The sequence below is a fragment of the Cyprinodon variegatus genome, unplaced genomic scaffold (assembly GCF_000732505.1).
Source record: "Cyprinodon variegatus isolate N-32 unplaced genomic scaffold, C_variegatus-1.0 Scaffold90, whole genome shotgun sequence".
In the NCBI taxonomy this organism is placed as follows: domain Eukaryota; kingdom Metazoa; phylum Chordata; class Actinopteri; order Cyprinodontiformes; family Cyprinodontidae; genus Cyprinodon; species Cyprinodon variegatus.
The window spans coordinates 837,148-855,339 of record NW_015150543.1 but is presented as its reverse complement, the minus strand read 5'-3'; the positions used below and the strand labels follow the sequence as shown (position 1 = coordinate 855,339).

Below are 18,192 nucleotides of genomic sequence, written 5' to 3'. Positions count from 1 at the left end.
GGGCCCCCTGCCTGTCTTTGCCTAGGGCCCCAAATTTCCTAAATCCGCCCCTGCTCCTGGTCTAAGGACATGTTCATTCTGCAGCCTGAAGTGGACCAAATACGACTTTTTTGGCCCATATTTGCAACATCTAATTGATCTTTTCATGATCATGGACAACACAGATCGGGTTTTGTCCGACGCGGCCCAGGCCACTTGGCTATTTGATATGTATCTGATCCTTTCAAATGCGACATGGGTCTGAATAGCCAGGTTGCTTTCTTCTGAAATGTACGTCATTAAAACTCAACAAAGCTCCCTAATGAGAAAAAACAACCCTGGGGGACAATATTTCGGAGAGCAGTCTTTCTTTTTTAGCCTCTTAAAAGGTTGCATTGTTTATGTGCTGCTTGGCTCCGGTTGGGGAAAAAAATGAAAGATTGCTGGATGTGCTGCAGCACTACCATCCATGTTAGCTGCTCTAAACATGGAGCCCGCCCTCTACTTGCGACATCATTGTGTCTTCTACTGCACATGTGGGACAGTTAAGCTGTACGAATGCAGTTCACAAAGGAGATAACATACAAAACGCAAATCGTATTTGAACTTCACAAATAAAAATTGGAACTGAGCATTAAGGCCTGCAGTGTGATTATAGCCTAATGGTACCACAATCGTTTTTTCACTGGGTACATTATATGGATATCAGGGAGATTCTGTACAATGGTGAGCACTGGAAGACATGGTAGTGGCTCTTCGTTGTTAAGAAGGCGTTTAACTGTCGAAATGCAACTTTTTCAATAATCTTACTGTTGAGGGGGAAGTTAGAGATGAGCCTGTAGCTCTGCAGTAGTAGCTTGTCAAAGTTGCTCTTTTTAAATAGTGGTTTAATAATTTAGGTTTTTAGTGCCTGGAAAATAACCGACAAAAAGGATGTGTTCATTATTGGAGTTCAATCAGATGTTATGACATATCACATAGTTCTGTTACACTTTGGTCCTTAGGATTTTCAATGGGAATGATACATCAGTATCAACACACATTATAGCAAAGACAGTAATTAAAAACAATAAAAAAAGATTTGTTTTAGATCAGAAAGCCTGTCTATTTGTTAAAAATATGGTTTGAGCGGTATACTATTAAGTAAACTTAAAATCTAAAGACTTACCAGGTATTTCTTAGGCTCTCAGACCCCTAAATAGTGGAATTTTAAAGCATTATATCTACTTTAATCTAAGAATGGAAAACCAGAAAATATAACATGAAAGCAAGATTTAGAATCAGCCCTGCTACATCAGCTTTCAGTATAAGAACTTCAACAACTGAGCAGGAAAAACAAAACAAAAAATCTTTTGTTTGATCTGAATTGGGCAACTTTTCCAAAGCATGGGAAAAAAACAGTACATTCAGCATGCCTGTCTACTTTAGAAATGATCAGGTTTTTGAAGAACAGTCTGCCAAAATTTGCTCTAAGTATATCATGAGGGCAGCAATCGGTCCTTCACAGGGCATGTGGAAAAAAAAGAAGTAAGGAGTTCTGGAAGATTTTTTTTTTTTGACAACCAAATCTGGAAAATAGATTTAAAATCTGACATATTATAAATCTATTTTACCTAGGGTGGTGGACAGGACGTGAAATACGGATATGTCCAGGGAAATACGGACGTTTGGTCACCCTGTTTTACCGCTACTATGTCTTGGTTTATATCTGTTTGAATTTTTTTTTATTTGATTTTCTTATTTACCATATGCAGTCCAACACATGTTAAAGCAAAAATAAACAAAGGAAAAAAATGTTAAAATTAAAGCAAAGAGTGTGTCCTTTAAGGTATGCATTTATCGCCTTATCATCTTGCAACACATTTGAAACAACTGTCAAACAAAAGACACTAAGTACCTTTAGAATTTATTACAGAAGATTTCTACAAGTTTTAAAATGAGAAAAATCACAAAAAGGCTGGTCTGCAACACTAATCAGTTGTTCCTCTAAGCGTATATTTACAAAAAAAAAAAAAAAGATAGCTAAAGGCACATGCATACCACAGAGGTAGATAAAAAAGGAACACACAGAAAGAAAGACATGAGGAAGATGTGACTCACACTCCAAAAAGCTTTTGTTTACGTTGCTGAAATGGTAGCTGACCTTAAAGGTTATCTAAAATGTACATAAAATGTCAAACCTCCTGACAAGAGAGCAGGGCCTCTCTCAGAGCACAGCAGCACTCTGGGGGCACAGCGAGGAGCCAGAGAACAACATCACAGAGAGTGTAAAGCGCTATGCTCAAGCTACTTTCAAAGTCCCTCCTCTATTTGCCCTCTGCTGTGTGAGAATCTTTAGTCTTAATCAGCTGTATTGTTCAGTGAAGATGCAGTTATGGGAAGCGCTAAGCTGTTTATTTATTGAACAGGCTGTTTAATTCCTCCCCACTACAGCATGCCTGGCTCTGCAGACACTAGTCTTTGATGTGAGGGCGCTCCTGGTGGAGTGCTACGACAGGCTCCCACTGGTGAAGCAGCACACAGTACAACAATAAACAGCAATAAGTTGCGGTATCGTCAACAACAGCGGAATAAAAAGCTCTCTTTCTTGTGCAAACTCTAGCACAGTCTTTGTTTTCATACAGCAGGAGAGGCAAAAGCAACTCTTTGAAATTCTGTAACATCCATCATTGGATATAATTAATGAGAATCTGTTATAAGATCTATGAACACTTCACTAAAGTTGTATAGCAATATGAAAGAGAAAGGAAAAAAAAAAAAAGTAAAGACACCCATAAGATAATGTTATTGTATCCTAAGGTGTTCAGCAATAATCTTTTCAGCTGTGGTAATAAATAAAAACTGTGTAATACAAAAAGAAGACATAACAGTTTCAAAACTACTACTGAAAATGTCATGTTTATTTCTTTTTAAAGTAAATACAACGAAAAAGTTAAACATAACTTGTCGCTCATTTCTGATAGTTAAACTTGTATAGATTCATTACACATAGGGTAAATTCTTTCAAGCTTTTATATCTTCTCAGTTTGGATGATTGTAAGTTACAGAGAATAAAAATACAGTGTGTTGCAAAATTTGAATATTGTGTTTTTTATTTAAAAAAAGGATTAAAAAAGAAAAGTCAGTCCTCTAAAAAGTATGCTTGATTCTGAGATTCGATACCTGGTTGGGCTTCTTTTTTTTTTTTGCCAGACTTAATGCTGTAGCATTCAGCGTGGCATTGAGGCAGTCAACCAGAGGTTCTGTTAGAAGCTCCGGTTCTTTTCATCCTAACCTTTAGGTCATCTGTATTGTCAGATCTGGTGTCTGTCCTCTTTCTGTTGACAATACTCCATAGATACTCTTTGGGTCTCAGGTCATGGCATTTTGCTGCTCATTCACATTAACACTATAGTGAGGAATCCAGCTTTTGTTACATTTCTATGAAGAGCCTTTTCATACAAAATTACATTAATAAATATCCATTTATCCAACCTATTCCACTTAGTCATGTCAGGGTCCCGGTTGGGCTGGTGCCTAACCAGGACCCTGTTTATGGGCGAGATGCAGGGTGCACACTGAATAGGTCACCAGTCTGTTGCAGGGCAAGACAGAGACACACAACCATGCACACACTCCATAGGACAATTTAGAGAAGCCAATTAACCAAACAGTCATGGTTTTTGATTGTGGGAGGAAGCCGGAGTACCCGGAGAGAAGCCACACATGCACAGAAAGAACATGCACATACCATGCAGAAAGACCCCGGTTACCATTGCCACCCACTGTCACCATGCAGCGCAATAAATCGATAAGTTATGCTATTTATAAATTATTACTAAGAATTTTATGAAGTACATTGTCACCATGAAGTAACTTATTTATTCACTTCCACATTTAGTTATTTATCTATTTCATTAGAGTTTTAATTTATCAGCACTTATTTTGTAACACTACTTTGCATTTTCTCCGACTTTTATTTCAGTGACTTTTAAAAATAAAACAAACAAATAAATCAGGAAGTAAATGAATAAATCTCAAATTGAATATTTAACATTTTCACAATATGCAGATGCTAATTTTGGGTTTTCATTATGTCTTAGTCATAATCAAATAAAAAAAAAAGGCTGCAAATATTTCTCTTTATATTATTTATAACATTCTGTCGCTTTCTAAAGTGACAGAAAAATAGCAAACTTTTTCATCATAATCTAACTTTTTGACATGTACCTGTGTAGTTTTCACAGCTGGTAATTTAAAAGGACTTTCTACAACACACACTGGTCTATACTAACAAGAACATTTAGCAATGCCTCAGGATGCATGAACATTTTGTAGCCATTAACATTCAGGGAAGTTTCAGCCGTTTTAATGAGCACTGCCAAGGTCTGTCAGCCTGTGTAATCAGCGCTCCTCTCCATTTAGTAATTCAGTGTCCCTCAGTGACAGCTGCTGGTTAGTTATAATGCTGATTTAATAAAGGAGAAAAGGTGATGGCTTTGGTTGAAAATTGCATTCTTATTTTTAAAGACTATTAAGAAAAAATAAACAGCTCCAGTCTCTAGCCATATGTAGACCAAGGTGTCTGGAAAATCGTATTTCTCTATTATTCATTTTCAATGCTGCACACCCATTTGTATTTGAATGTATCTGTCTAGATCTGTAGAGAGTAGCATTACCAACTGGTTAAGATGTATTAATGTTTTTGTAATCAAAATGTCATTTTGTTGGTATTTGTGAATTTATTCATTCATTTTTTATATTTTTTTACATATAAGTCCAGAAAATGTAATCCAAAGTCTGCATATTCAGTCTTTTGCATGTAAACTCAACCAGATGTACCAGATGACTGCATGATCAACACTGTTCTAAGTTGATGTGGAGCTGGAACAGTGAGCAGCAACAGTACAACAGCCACATATTTTAGAAAAGTGGTGTGCATCAGCATCTGGAATGCATCACAGCACAACAAGTGAACATCTCTTACTTACACAGGTGTGTAATTTAGCTCAACTTCAAAATTTGGTTGAACAGAGGGGTAAAGGATCCGCATATGTTCAATAAACGAAATACAAAAATTATAATATGTTTTTGTTTCTTCATATTTGGTTTCAAACGAACAAACTTCCTGTATATACATGCACCGCAAAGCCTTGCCATTGTTTATCCTTGTTTTTGTTCTATTCTTTTGCCTTGAATCCAGAAATGTAAGAAGTAGCCATTAGGAATCGGTCAAAATCTGAGCTACGTTTGAGGAAACTTCAAAGTACTTTCGTGACAAAGTCAGCATCGAAACCAAAAGCAGATACATTTTGTTTTCAGTAAAATTAGTTAATCAGCACCAGTCTGTCGATATATTGCTTTTAAAGGAAAAAGTTTCAGCTATGACCTTTAAAAGGACAAAAGTTGCAATGATTAACAAAAATCTATTATATATTGGTTTTACCATTACTGTCCATCCATCCATCCATCCATCCATCCATCCATCCATCCATCCATCCATCCATCCATCCATCCATCCATCCATCCATNCATCCATCCATCCATCCATCCATCCATCCATCCATCCATCCATCCATCCATCCATCCATCCATCCATCCATCCATCCATCCATGCATGCATCTTGTTCCGCTTATCCGGGGTCGGGTTGCGGGGGTAGCAGCTTCAGTAGGGAGGCCCAGACGTCCCTCTCTCCAGCCACATTACCGGGGAAATCCCAAGGCGCCTCAAGGCAAGCCGAGAAACATAGTCCCTCCAGCGTGTCCTGGGTCTCCCCCTGGGCCTCCTCCCTGTGGGACGTGCCTGGAACACACCAGGGAGACGCCTCCTGGACGTCTTCCTGGTGATGCCTCGGGCATCTGATTAGGATGCATTAATCCCATTAAAAAAAAACTTTGCTGTAATTTATTTTACACCACACATGAGGTGTTCAAACTGGTGTCATATTTATGCAAATATAGTCTTTCCAGGTTGATTGTATAGATGACTGAAAATACTAAGCAGATTGGGCCTATCTAAACTGGGTTTATAAGTTATCTGTTGTTGCCAAGGTTTCATTCACAGTAAAATTGCTTTCATCCACGTCCCTCATCAAGTAATTAAAAGTCTATTTAAGCAACTCATCTGTCCCTGTGCTCATTTTCAGCATCACTTTAAAAAGAGACCTTGATAAATTAAAGCAAGCCCTGATGAAATATTAACATATCATTTGAAAATAATTTGTTTTTGATAGAAACACAGTGGCTGCAGAGTGATCCACTTGTGAGTGCTGTGGCACAGTTAAGAGAACGGCAACCTTGTTATAAGGAGGTCCAGGAGACCTTTTATTTTTTACTTATATCTGTGATCAGAAAAGCACTTAAAAGAAGTTTTAACTTCATTTGGAACCAGAATAGTGCTGACTAATTGTTAGTTACAGAGATAGATGATTTGCATGTTAATTAACCATAAACATTTGGCTCCTACTGAGATTATTGAAGCTATATGCTAATTCAATACAAAGAATAAACTGCATGATTTTTCCCCCCACAGGGGGAATAGAAATTCTCAGAACAAGAACGCAACAACTAATCTCCTTGTAACTTTGTTAAGAATAAACTTCTAATTCAGTTTATGAAAACAACTCTAAAGTTATTTTTTTTCTGACTTTTTGCGAGTGACTTTGTTTAAATGCAATGAGTACAGCCAGTCTTCTGCCAGGGATGCCTTCCGGCAAATTCGCTCCGGTCCCATGAGAGGACAAAGCAATGTTCTTGGTCTTTATTATATTAACCTTCTTCTTTACTGCATTTCCTTATGTGTGATATAAAGTTTTTATGTGTTGCCTGCAAAGTTATGTGGGAAAAGCAGTCAAAAAACATGCAGGCAGCACAAATAAGTTCACAGAAAAACAACAGCTTACCGTAAATGCCTGTGGAAATACATGGGAAGGCCTGTAAGAAGAAAAAGAAAGAACAAAGAAATCGATTGTTACTATAGACTATACAATGAGATAAAAAGCCACCAATTTAAGCACAAAATCAGAGTATAAAAATTTTAAAAATATATTAAATATAATCATAAGTAATTAAGTAATTATAATGTTGCAAAAAACATAACATTTTGCTCTTTTACGATAATGTAAAAGAATAACTTCAAATATGTTGATTCATGATTATGTTTTTAGCTTCCTGTAAACACAATACTGTGACTTCCCATTTGAAATCTGCAGCAGAGGTATTTAGACATAATCAACTGCGTGCCTGCCTACATGTGCATTAAACTGCAGGCATGTGGGACACACAGTGTTTACCTTAGGATGGTGCCTGTTTACCTATGTCTGCCTTCACCTGTTTGTTCCCAGGAGAAGCAATTTACAGAACCCTTTGCATGAATTCTTGCAATGCAAATGTACAACTACAGTATATTGTGAATACTGATATAGCTCCCATTTACAATGCACACACAAATACACAGATTAATGTAGGGTTTCTTTTTAAAACAACAGCATTTTTAAAGGCTATAGCTAAAGACCCCTTTATAAACTCACATATTAAAGTAAAGTCATGATCCCAGAATGTTAAAAGGAGATGTTTGGTAAATCTACATTAGGGAACAAGGCTATTAATCCTCAACATTTAAAACAGCAGTCATTAGCTTATTTTGCCAAAGGGAAACAGTGAATCCCACCCCTGTATATTCATAGTTACATATACAATAGAGCTTGTTGTACCTAATAACACATAAATATCCACCCAAGGCCTCATTTCATCAGTATGCTATTACTCAGACTACTGGCATTTCTTTATTTATATGGTAGATAGAAAACCTTGCTGCTTGTACTTTTGATTCAAACTGAGGAGATTTTGGAGTTTTTACTTTTGTGTTAAAGTTGTAATATTTTCAAGTTAAAATAAAAAAAAGCATCAGATAAACCTATACTTAAAATAATTATTGTACTTAGTGCATTTTAATTTAAAAATGCGCATTTTTAAATTAAAATGCACCAAGTACAATAATTATTTTCGGAGTGTTAGTTGAACTGAAAAAAATGTGACTGTATTCGCTTTTATTTATTTACTTTATACCTAAGTTCCCTTAAAAGAAACAATAAAAATCTAGGAGATTTTCAGTAAGCAGGTTTTTATTTTAGATGGCTTACATTTTTGGCTTAAGAATTACTGAATTGATTTCAAGTCACGGTATCCGATCGGATTGTTAGAAATGAATCAAAAATCGACCATGAATCGAATGGAAAACCATGAATCATGATATAAATCGTGTCATTGTTCAAATGAATCATTACACCCCTACTCCACACTGCCAAAATAAAGTGCAATTGACATCAGGACAGTGAGTATGAGCGAGCTTCAGCTTAGTACTTAAGGTAACTGCTCCTATATAAAGCTATAGTAAGACAACTTTAATATAGACTTCACCTGTATGTGTGCAAAGGGCTATGCATTTAAACAAACTTTAAATCTAAACATTTAGTTTAAACTACAGTTGGGAAAAGAAAACCAAGCAGTGTGAGGATAAATGGATCATAGGACAACAATACCTGCAAGTGAATTAATAAGGACAAAATAATATCAATGATGTTAATTATATTATAATAATTAAACCTAGTATTATTTTATCAGACTGTATAGGTTATGAATTTCCGAACAGGTCAATTTTTTTTCCATTTATCTTACAAATGCTAAGTCTTAGGTGAAGTGAAATGTACCTGAAAAAAAACTCGACTTCACCTTCAAGCCTGCTCTGTACACCCAGAGCTAAAACCAAACATGGAGAAGAAGCATTTAGTTCCTATGTTCCACTTATTTGGAACAAACTTTCAAAAGACTGTAAAAGTGCTGAAAGCCTGAGTTATTTTGAGTCAGTTAAAAACTTACTTATTTAGAACTGCCTTTGACTGTTGAAGTTAAACTGTTAATTTAGGTATTATCATTTTTAGATTGTGGTCAAACCTGTTTTTACCATGTTGTTTTCTTCATTTGCTTTTTTCTGCCTGTACTGTTTGACTATTTTATTGTTCAATTGATATAAAGCTATTTCAATTGTCCTTGTATAGAATTGCACTATACAAATATTGTCTTGCCTTTGTGTTTATAAAAAAAAAACTTCCAGATAACACAGTATAAAAATTCAAACTATAAGCTTTTTATAGGCTAAAGAGCAAAAAACTCAACATATATTTATGAATGTCTTTTCTGAAAAGATTATAAAAAGTAACTACCTAGTAATAGTTCTTGCTTTGTTGCATTTTGGAACAGATATATTATTCAAGCATGGCTTTAAAGCTTAAAATAGTTTCATTATTCTTTTCTCCGGTGAGCTAATATATTATGATGCATAGGCCTCTCTGTGAGCTTCCCTTTATCCCATTCATCTTTTAAGTACATTAATAAACACTAAAGAGGAAGGATTTTTCCAAATGTCCTGTTTGTCCTCAAAACAAGTTAAATAAGCGCCTCAGTTCCTGCATTCATCAAAAAGTGTTGCTAAAGCATTAATATAGTAAAGATACAAATGGGGGGAAAATGTAAATGGTACACTAGAACCTCACACATCTGGATGGATATAAAACAGCTAAGAGACACATCAAAATACAACAACAATATGCGAATTTGCTCCTCAGTCAAAAGAAAGCCAGCAGTTTTTCTTTTTCCACACTGACCCTGCCAAGTTGGATTTAAAAATATGTTGCTGCTTTCAGCTATGTCAAGATCACCTCATTTCAGAAAGAAAAACACGATTAATAGATCTGAAGAAGGGGAGAACAAAAACAGTGTTCCTCTTGTGGTTTCTGAAATAATCATGCAATCATATTAAGATGGCGCACACGCTACAGCCCCTAGTTTGAAATACAATAGCCCTGTTTGTCCTTGGTTTAAGTGATGAGGAATGAGTCTCTGCTTGCTTTCTTATTTACCAGTTTTCAGCCTCTGCCTGTCAGGGTAAATCTCTCTTATTTTAGGCTGATTTAAATCTTTTACCAAAGCTTTGACCTTTTCTGATGACTGTCTGGGTCTGACACAAACCACAAAGGATGAAGCATGGCAGAGTGCGGCACTTTCTAGTCCAGTGATAAATTCTGCCTGTGGCAAAGAAAGAGGCCGGCTAAAAGTACAAAAGGGTTAAATAACTAAACATTTAGGTTAGTTTGGGGAAAGTTATAACCAAGTAAATTATACTATGGTTACATTTTAAGCCTATTTAAGTGGGAGAATCAATTCTAAAATAAGAGCAAGGATAAATATTACAATCAGTTAAGATTAAAAACATTTTCTAATACCTTACATAAGCTTTTGCCTCCACAACTGTTATCCAATATAATTTGAACAGCCCCAATGTCAGTCGCTTTAACTTGAATGTCTGCTTTGACATCAGCTAATTCCCACAATATCACAGTGAGGCAATGACAACCCGCAGCATAATCAATGAAATTCCCTTTTATTAGTCTGCTGGCTAATCCATTAAAAACTATTGATCTTGCTGTTGTGAAGAAGCATCAGATAATCACCTAATTGGATGCTGTCAGGATCTGAGCCCACTATGACACATGTATTTGCTTTGTTTAAGGGGTGTTTATTGACAGAATTAAGACAACCAGAGAAGTGTACAAAAAGTTTTGAGGACTAATATATTTATAGTGTCATCCAGTCAGTACCACAGTGCAGGGGACTAATGGATCAGAAAATAAAATTTCCAGCTTTTTAGCGACTTCCACACGCAAAATAAATATCAAAGGCATCTAACTATTCATTTTGTTTAAGAACTTTAATACTGGACTAAAACTGTAGCAGAAAAAAAGAAATAGCCAGAGCAAATAAGTCTCTGTAATATCATTATTTTCCAGAGCCAAATGAGAAGAGCCAATGATTAGAGAAACTGTTGGATTTCGTGTTCCTGATTCCCTCTAACTGTGCTTACTAGACCACAAGCACAGAGCGCAGCACCTGGGTGAAATGCTTAGAGTAAATATTGCGCACAATGATGGAAAAATAGCCCCTTCACCTGCAATTTTTTCATGCTTCTGACAAGCTGATTAAAAAACCTAATGATGTTTATCCTTCCACAAAAACACTGGAAGTGACATTGTGTGACTGCCACTGCATTGTGACAGCAACAGTCTCCTCAGGTGCATAAATGTGTTCCCGATGGGGAGCAGCGGCATGTCCGTTAGTCATCTAGTGCATGATACAAAGCCTGCAGAGAAAATTAGGAATGTTTCTGCAGACATCTACAGCAACATCATTGAGTAGAACTGTTTCTCTTTTGCCGAGTGAGAGGATGACACAATGTTCTGTAGTACAGATTCAGCGATACTAAGTATGGGATCAAGCTTGAAGTTGAACATACTTAATTGTTTCCTTAGAGTGAAAGCTGTATTCATAAGGCATATTCACGCATTGTGTTGGGATGTGGTATCTGTTGCCTGCAGCCTATCTGTTAATATCTCCTGATCCCTGTTATCCCACTGCTAAGAAGGCCAGCATATTCAGTTAACACAGCCTTTTCAATTCAGTGTTTATTTTACTGTATTTATTGATCAGATGGATCAGTAAAATGTGGAGGTTTTCATGCAATGAATGTTTTTTTTTTCTTTAGATATGAGTTATTTTGAAAGTTTCATTACATTGTACAGGACTAGCTGTTTTATTTTCAAGTGCGCAGTTTACATTACATTACATAGTTTATAATAAAGAGCTCAAAATAAATACTTGTTGTGTTCTCAATAGTAGAACTTTACTCAAAATAAGCTGCAAAAAAGCTGCTTTCCCTAAATGATAACTACAAAAGTAATGTACCTTAATAATAGAAGTACAGAGTAATCAGCAAAAGTTATTATTTTTAAAGTAACTTCCCTAACAGTGTTTACCAATTGCTGAGAACAGTAAGAATTTCTTTTCAACAGGAATGATGTTCTGCAAATATTCTGCAAACCAGAAACATTGAAACGACCTTGAAGGTGAAGTAGCCAAGCTTTATTGAACATTTTAATGAAATTAAACTTAAATTTCAGGGTTTTGTACCACAAGAAGAAAATTACAAAATTAATAAACCATTTCGATAGTTGTGACAGAATCAAAGCTAGGAACTGCATACAGCAAAAAGACTAGTATAGCTATTCTTGTATTACCTTTAATTTTGCATCAATCCTGTGCATCCCCTTTACACAGTTTTCTAAGAGTTTGGGGTCTGGCATTAATTAGGTCAGTAAATGAAATAGTCAGCCATGACCTATGATTTTGTGTTTAATACATTTCTTTCTCTGGCTGCTTGTTAGAAATGAGTCAGCATGTCTTCCAGCAACCATACCATAAGGCTTTGCCTGACACACCAGTTGGTAGCTGATATACTTTGCTTACAGTGTGTTCGGAAATTGGTCACCGGGGAAATTATTTTGCTGCTGGGACTCCTCCCTAATCTATCACAACAATTTTAAGTGGAGCATCCTTCCTCTAAGCATCTCCACAAAGATCAGAATGCATCACAGCAAACTATAGTTTCTGTATATCATTACAAAAGAAAAAAATAAGTATTATCCCCCATAGATGTGTTTTGTATGTAACACTGAAATGATTAAGATCATTAGACCAATGTTAATATCCAGCAAATACAAAGTTAAAAGAAATTCAAAAGCAGATGAGAAACAAAGTCATTGGCATCCATCAGCCTGGACAAGTTTAGAGAGAGTTATTTCTAAGGCTTTGAGATCCAACTGAATCATAGAGAAAGCCACCCTCTACTCAGCAGTGAATAGCAAAGGGATTACAAATGTCAAACATCAAGAACAATGTCTAAAGCACTGAAAGCCTCACTTACCTAAATCAAGGTCAATTTTTGATCAAACAAGGCGGGAAGCATCGCTAAACTGAGCAACAAGACCAACTCATATTGGCCACAACATATCTTAACAGGATTTTAGTTAGCAATGTGTACAGTCGTATATTGTACAAATGTACGGCTGTATGCATTGCTGTGCTGTATGCATTTACTAAAAAAATGACAAATTGTACGCCCTGTTTTTCCGCTTGAAAATTTGCTCAAATGTGCAATATTTCACAAGCAGTAGATGCTGGAGTTGGAAAAAATGAATTTTTGCTGCTCGACATGCTACATCAACCAATCAGATACACTGATTTGCGAGCTGGCAGGGAGACGGACACAGCGCTGCTGATGCAGAGCAATATCATCACTCCATTGAAACTGTATATGAAGACCTAAATTAAATTAAAATGTCAAAACCTGCTGTCAAAATATGTTAGCTTTTTTTATTCTGGTTCCTACAGTTTGTACCACAAACCTGAAAAACGGCAACATCTACTTCCAGCCGCTACAAACAGTAAGGAAAATCCCCCAAGAGGCGACCCGGCCTGAGGCAGCTGCTGACGGGGATTCCCAGTGACAACACCGTCACTCTGTCGGGGCATGCGCGCCTCCAACAGCGAAATAATATTTTAGGGCAGGATCGTAATATTGATGTACTGACTGCACAGACGGTGTTTTGAGGTGGACTTTCTCACTTAAAAACATAACTATTTTTTACCCACTTATCACAGCAAATACAGCTAATCCATTCTCTGCCATTGAACACAGGAGCAGCAGAAGCATCAGATGTATCTGTAAAAACTTAACACACCTTAATGTGTACAAGCATTAAAAATGAAACAGCAGGTACAGCAGGTGTGAAACTATCATTACACTATCTGATTGTTTGAATGAACCTATGAAACAATATTGTACCTGACATTTCCTTATAAAATTTCCACCTCTACTCAAGCACACAGACTTTCCATAATCAGGAAAAAAATAGTGTTATAATAAATACAAAAAAATTAACTGTATTCCACCTCAAAATGCAGGAAATAGCATTTCAAAGAGTTTACATTTCAAAATTTTCCGGGGGAGGATAACCCTGGACCCCCCTTAGCCGTGCAAAGCCTAAAGATGCAATACACCAAGTTATAAACCCTACAAAATATAGCTAAAATTCTGTATCTTAATGAACTCACAATTTCTTTTAGCAATTAATATTTGGTGAAATTAAAGACATAAGAGGGTTTCTGTTTTAGAAATTTTGTCTCCTGGTGGATTTGGCAAAAATCTGACATCGTTTTAGAAAAAAAAAAGAAAGATCTGTGGCTGCTTTGCTTTGGCATCTAGATAACATTATCAAAATATAATATATTGTTATCTTAGAGGCCATCTTTGAATTATGTTCAAATCCATTTGACCATATAAAGCATTTAAGTGTGACAAAATGCAAAATTACACTATGTAAGTGCCCTGTTTGAGCAGTTTTATTAATTGGTATGACTAACTTACACTAGACAGTGCTCCATAAACCACCATTATTCCACCAATAGATCTGATACCCTGCAGTTCCCAGCCATTTGTTAAGCAGCAGGAAGTGACACAGTAAAGCTTAACTTGCAGTAAAATGCAGCAGTGTCCTGTGGTAGGTGCTTCACTATCCCATGCTGCCTGCACAGAAGAGTAGCCTTGAGCACATAGGTTAAAGGGAGAGAAAGCCATGCTGAGTGACTACAGGATTCTGCCAGGGGAACGCTTGGTCTCGGCTGGCTGAGTAAATAGCACTGGACCTGGGGTAGTGCCCCAGTAGGCTGAGGCCTCGTAGCCTGTTTGCAGATGGAATCTATGCTTATAAATCACAGCAGCATGGGGAGACCCAGCGCAAATATAACCACAAGGCTGTTATTATACACAAGTGTTGCCACAGCGTGGAATTACATCAGAGCATTAGAAAATGAATCCAAGACAATCTTCTTTGTTGACAGCAGCAAGTCTGAAATTCTGCTTCCTCTGCTGTAATCAGATACAGGCTGCAGCTGTAAAATCACATCACTGTTACAGAGCAGGGTATTTAAGCATCACACATTAACACCGTTTTATTCTGCATAATACCTCGGCCTATATTCCTACATGAGCACTGATTGTCTGAGTGTCATTATGCTAAATGGAGGATGGAGAAACGTAGGGGATAGGAAACCTGGCACCTAATGGCCCGAGAACATCCAACCTTTTTTATACCTGCTTTGATGAAATTAAACTATTATCAAAATGATATCTGTCCATAAGAACTTAGCACAGCTGGCTGTACAGGAAGCAACACAGTAGCCTCGGTGGTCGCCTTAAAATAGTTTATTCAATGTAAGCTGTAAGTGGAAGAACTCTTGATGTTTGAGTCACAACTGGTGTCTTCCTTCTTGCTAACAATAAAATCAGAAAAAAGCCCTGCTAACAAGTCTTTCCATTTCATCTAAAGAAAACCTGACATTTAAATCCAACTGTTACCAGTGCTTATCTTTTTAGTGTTTGTGTTGACAAAGCAATGAATCTATTAAATTAAATATTGGTGTGAATTTGTATCAGCACAAAAAAAACATGAAACATCAAAGGAAAATATGCAATGTTAAAATTTGAATTCGCTCTGACTGAATTGTTTGTGCAGTGTTTTCATGCTGTTTTTCTTCCAACAAAACAAATGCTTAAACAAAAATCAAGCAATGTTAAAATATGGTTGCAAATTCTAAAGAGCTGTGGAAAGAAGCATCCCACTCATCTAAACAGGAAAATCTATTCGGTTTCAAAGCTTTTCAACACTAACTTTACCCTTCACTTAAATCATGAATTAAGCTTTAGTTTTTGTTTTTTTTTTCAAAACACAAAATGCATCAGAGATCCAATTAATGCTTGATTTTTATATTCACATAACCACTTAAAAAGACCCTTCCTGACATGATGAAGTAGGCTTAAAGATCTCAGAAACCATTTGATCATGAACCATTTAAGAACAGATGAAAATTTTATTTAAAGATGCATTTTAGTCTGGAGTAGGTTACAAAGCCATATCTACAGCTTTGAGTCTTTTGTAAACCTTTAGTGAGAAATATTATCTACTTTTCCCCTGGGTTGTCTGGCCTTGAAGAATTACTGCAGGTCACAAACGATTGCAGGCTTCACTTGATTCAGCTATGGTTGTACATAATGATTTAAAACAGAGAGATTGGACAAGATCCACTTCCACAGGAGTGGCTCAAAGGGAAGAAATACTGCTGACCAAAGAAAACAGAAAGACCTGCCTCACATTAAGAAAAACACACATTGATTATCACCATGTCTTTTATGAAATATTTAGTGCACAGTCAAACTTATTTCAAAGATTTACTTCACATTCGTTCTGACATACAGTAAAACTAACAGAACATTTCAGGAAAAGATCAACCCGTTTTCCCTGTATAGGAAATAATTTTCCTTATATATGAAATTTGAAAAAAAAATGTATATCTATACATTTTTTATGCCTAAATTAGTTGTGGAATATACAAATATATTTTTGCAGCAATGCAGAATTTTTGGCACCAAAAAGCATCGAAGGCTGATACAGAAGTTAGTTCAACCATCTTTGGAATTATGACCATTCTCATCTTTTTTGCGATTAGTCACAGCTGTCAGGTAGCGACAACCTATGGCGACAGCTGGCCGCTGTGACAGCAAATCCCATAATTTATTTTTTCCTCATACATTGCGCAGACAATTTTTTCCTTACGACTCTTGGCCATTTTCAAAGAACCGCAGTAATAAAGGTGAGCTTCATGACTGTCTGAAGCCGTAACCACAAACATACGCCTCAAAGTGAGCATGCACAGAAAAAAGATAGCTAACTGGGGATTAGCACGTACAATAGCAGCCATTCAAAATGGCCCCTCCCAGTCAGATGCCAGCCGAATGGCAGCCCACTTCCCTGCAACTCCCAGCAAAATCCCCCCCAATTTTCAGCCACTGGAGTGACCCCCTGCTTCTCCCTGGTGTGCATATTTTTTTTACTCTGACTCCACCCTTTCACTGAATTACAGGGTTTGACCAGGAAATGGTGCTTCTCTTTCAATCTTAATGCCCACAAATCGTGAAAGAAAGAATATGTTACTACAAAGATTGATGTTTAAAAATGAATTGTAAGGGACCAGCTAAGGACTTGCCAAGGCCCACCATCAAGGAAAGTGGAGGAATTTTGAATGGCTCTACTGTAGGACGGCTTAACGTAAACATATCACCAGAATGATTGACAATTAAAAGGACCACTTATTTTGAGGATCTACCCTGAAAAAGAAAATCTTCTTCTATATCTTTAAGGTTAGTTACAAAAAGCTTTTTGCTTAAAAGAAGAGAAGATTAGGTGCTTGGATTGTAAAAGGCTAGCCAGCATTGCTTTAAGAAAATTTTTTCCATGCTGCAGTAGTATACTGAGTTCTTTCTGACTTGCTGGGTGTGTGTTTAGTTTGTTGTTCTTTTTTAAATGCTTCATGCTCCTTCAAATGTGTTAACTTTATCAATATCTGCATGAGGCTACATGAGGTGCTACACAATCAATAGGCTGGAAAACTAATTCTGCTCAATAATAACAACAAACAAAATATATATATAAGCACAGTTTAACGAAATTATTTAGGGAGAGAGGAGATTAGTAACATATCAAGCAAAGATCAAGATTTGATTTATTTCAAATCTAGGGAATAAGTACTTCATTCTGTGAAACTTCAGTGGGCAGAATTTTTTTTTCTCATCTGAATTGCTAAAATAGCTTTAGTCTTTGAGAATGTCACAATATTTAATCGGGTTGTGATTTACACAAATTACATAAAAAGGGATGCTATTTTCTCAGTAGAGCTATTTTTGTTGTAGATCTCCCTTTGGCTGTTATTGTAGTATTAGATGGACTCACAAACTCAGGTTCACATATAGTATATAAAGTGCCAACACATAGGTTTTTGAATTTACACAGTAGAGTAAAGAAAACAAGGTGATATCAGAGCAGAATTACTATCTTTGGTTATAATGAAAATCAGGGGCTTTGGTGATTGCTGTCATCACACCCAGTTCCAGCGTACTAAAACCATCTGCACATGCAATGGATAGCCTGTTGCAGGGGAGGAAAAACAGGCCACTACATGTCAGTCAGTCAGACAATGACAGCTGAGAGATGAATGGACCGAAAGAAGGTGTGAAGGCAGCAAGTCTGTGGATGGAGGAGGGTAGTGAAGCCGAGAAAAGCAGATACTAAAATGATGGTTGCTAGGGCCACTGGTCCATATCCACCTATATGCTTGATCGACTATAGCTCACCCTTAAGGCAAAGGATATTAAGAGCAGCAATACAATTTGCTCATTCTTTGACAACCAACAAGCTGAAGAGGAGTTTGAAAATACAACACAGCTAATCC

The 18,192-nt window shown here is 36.6% G+C and overlaps 1 protein-coding gene across 1 annotated transcript in view; it reads right to left on the bottom strand.

Moving 5' to 3' along the window:
* LOC107084010 (O-acetyl-ADP-ribose deacetylase MACROD1-like) overlaps window positions 1–18,192 on the bottom strand; it is a 583,486-nt gene that overhangs the window by 152,305 nt on the left and 412,989 nt on the right. The window contains exon 5 of the mRNA XM_015373637.1: window positions 6,861–6,891. Coding sequence (XP_015229123.1) covers window positions 6,861–6,891 — 31 coding nt within the window. The remainder of the gene's footprint in view (window positions 1–6,860; window positions 6,892–18,192) is intronic.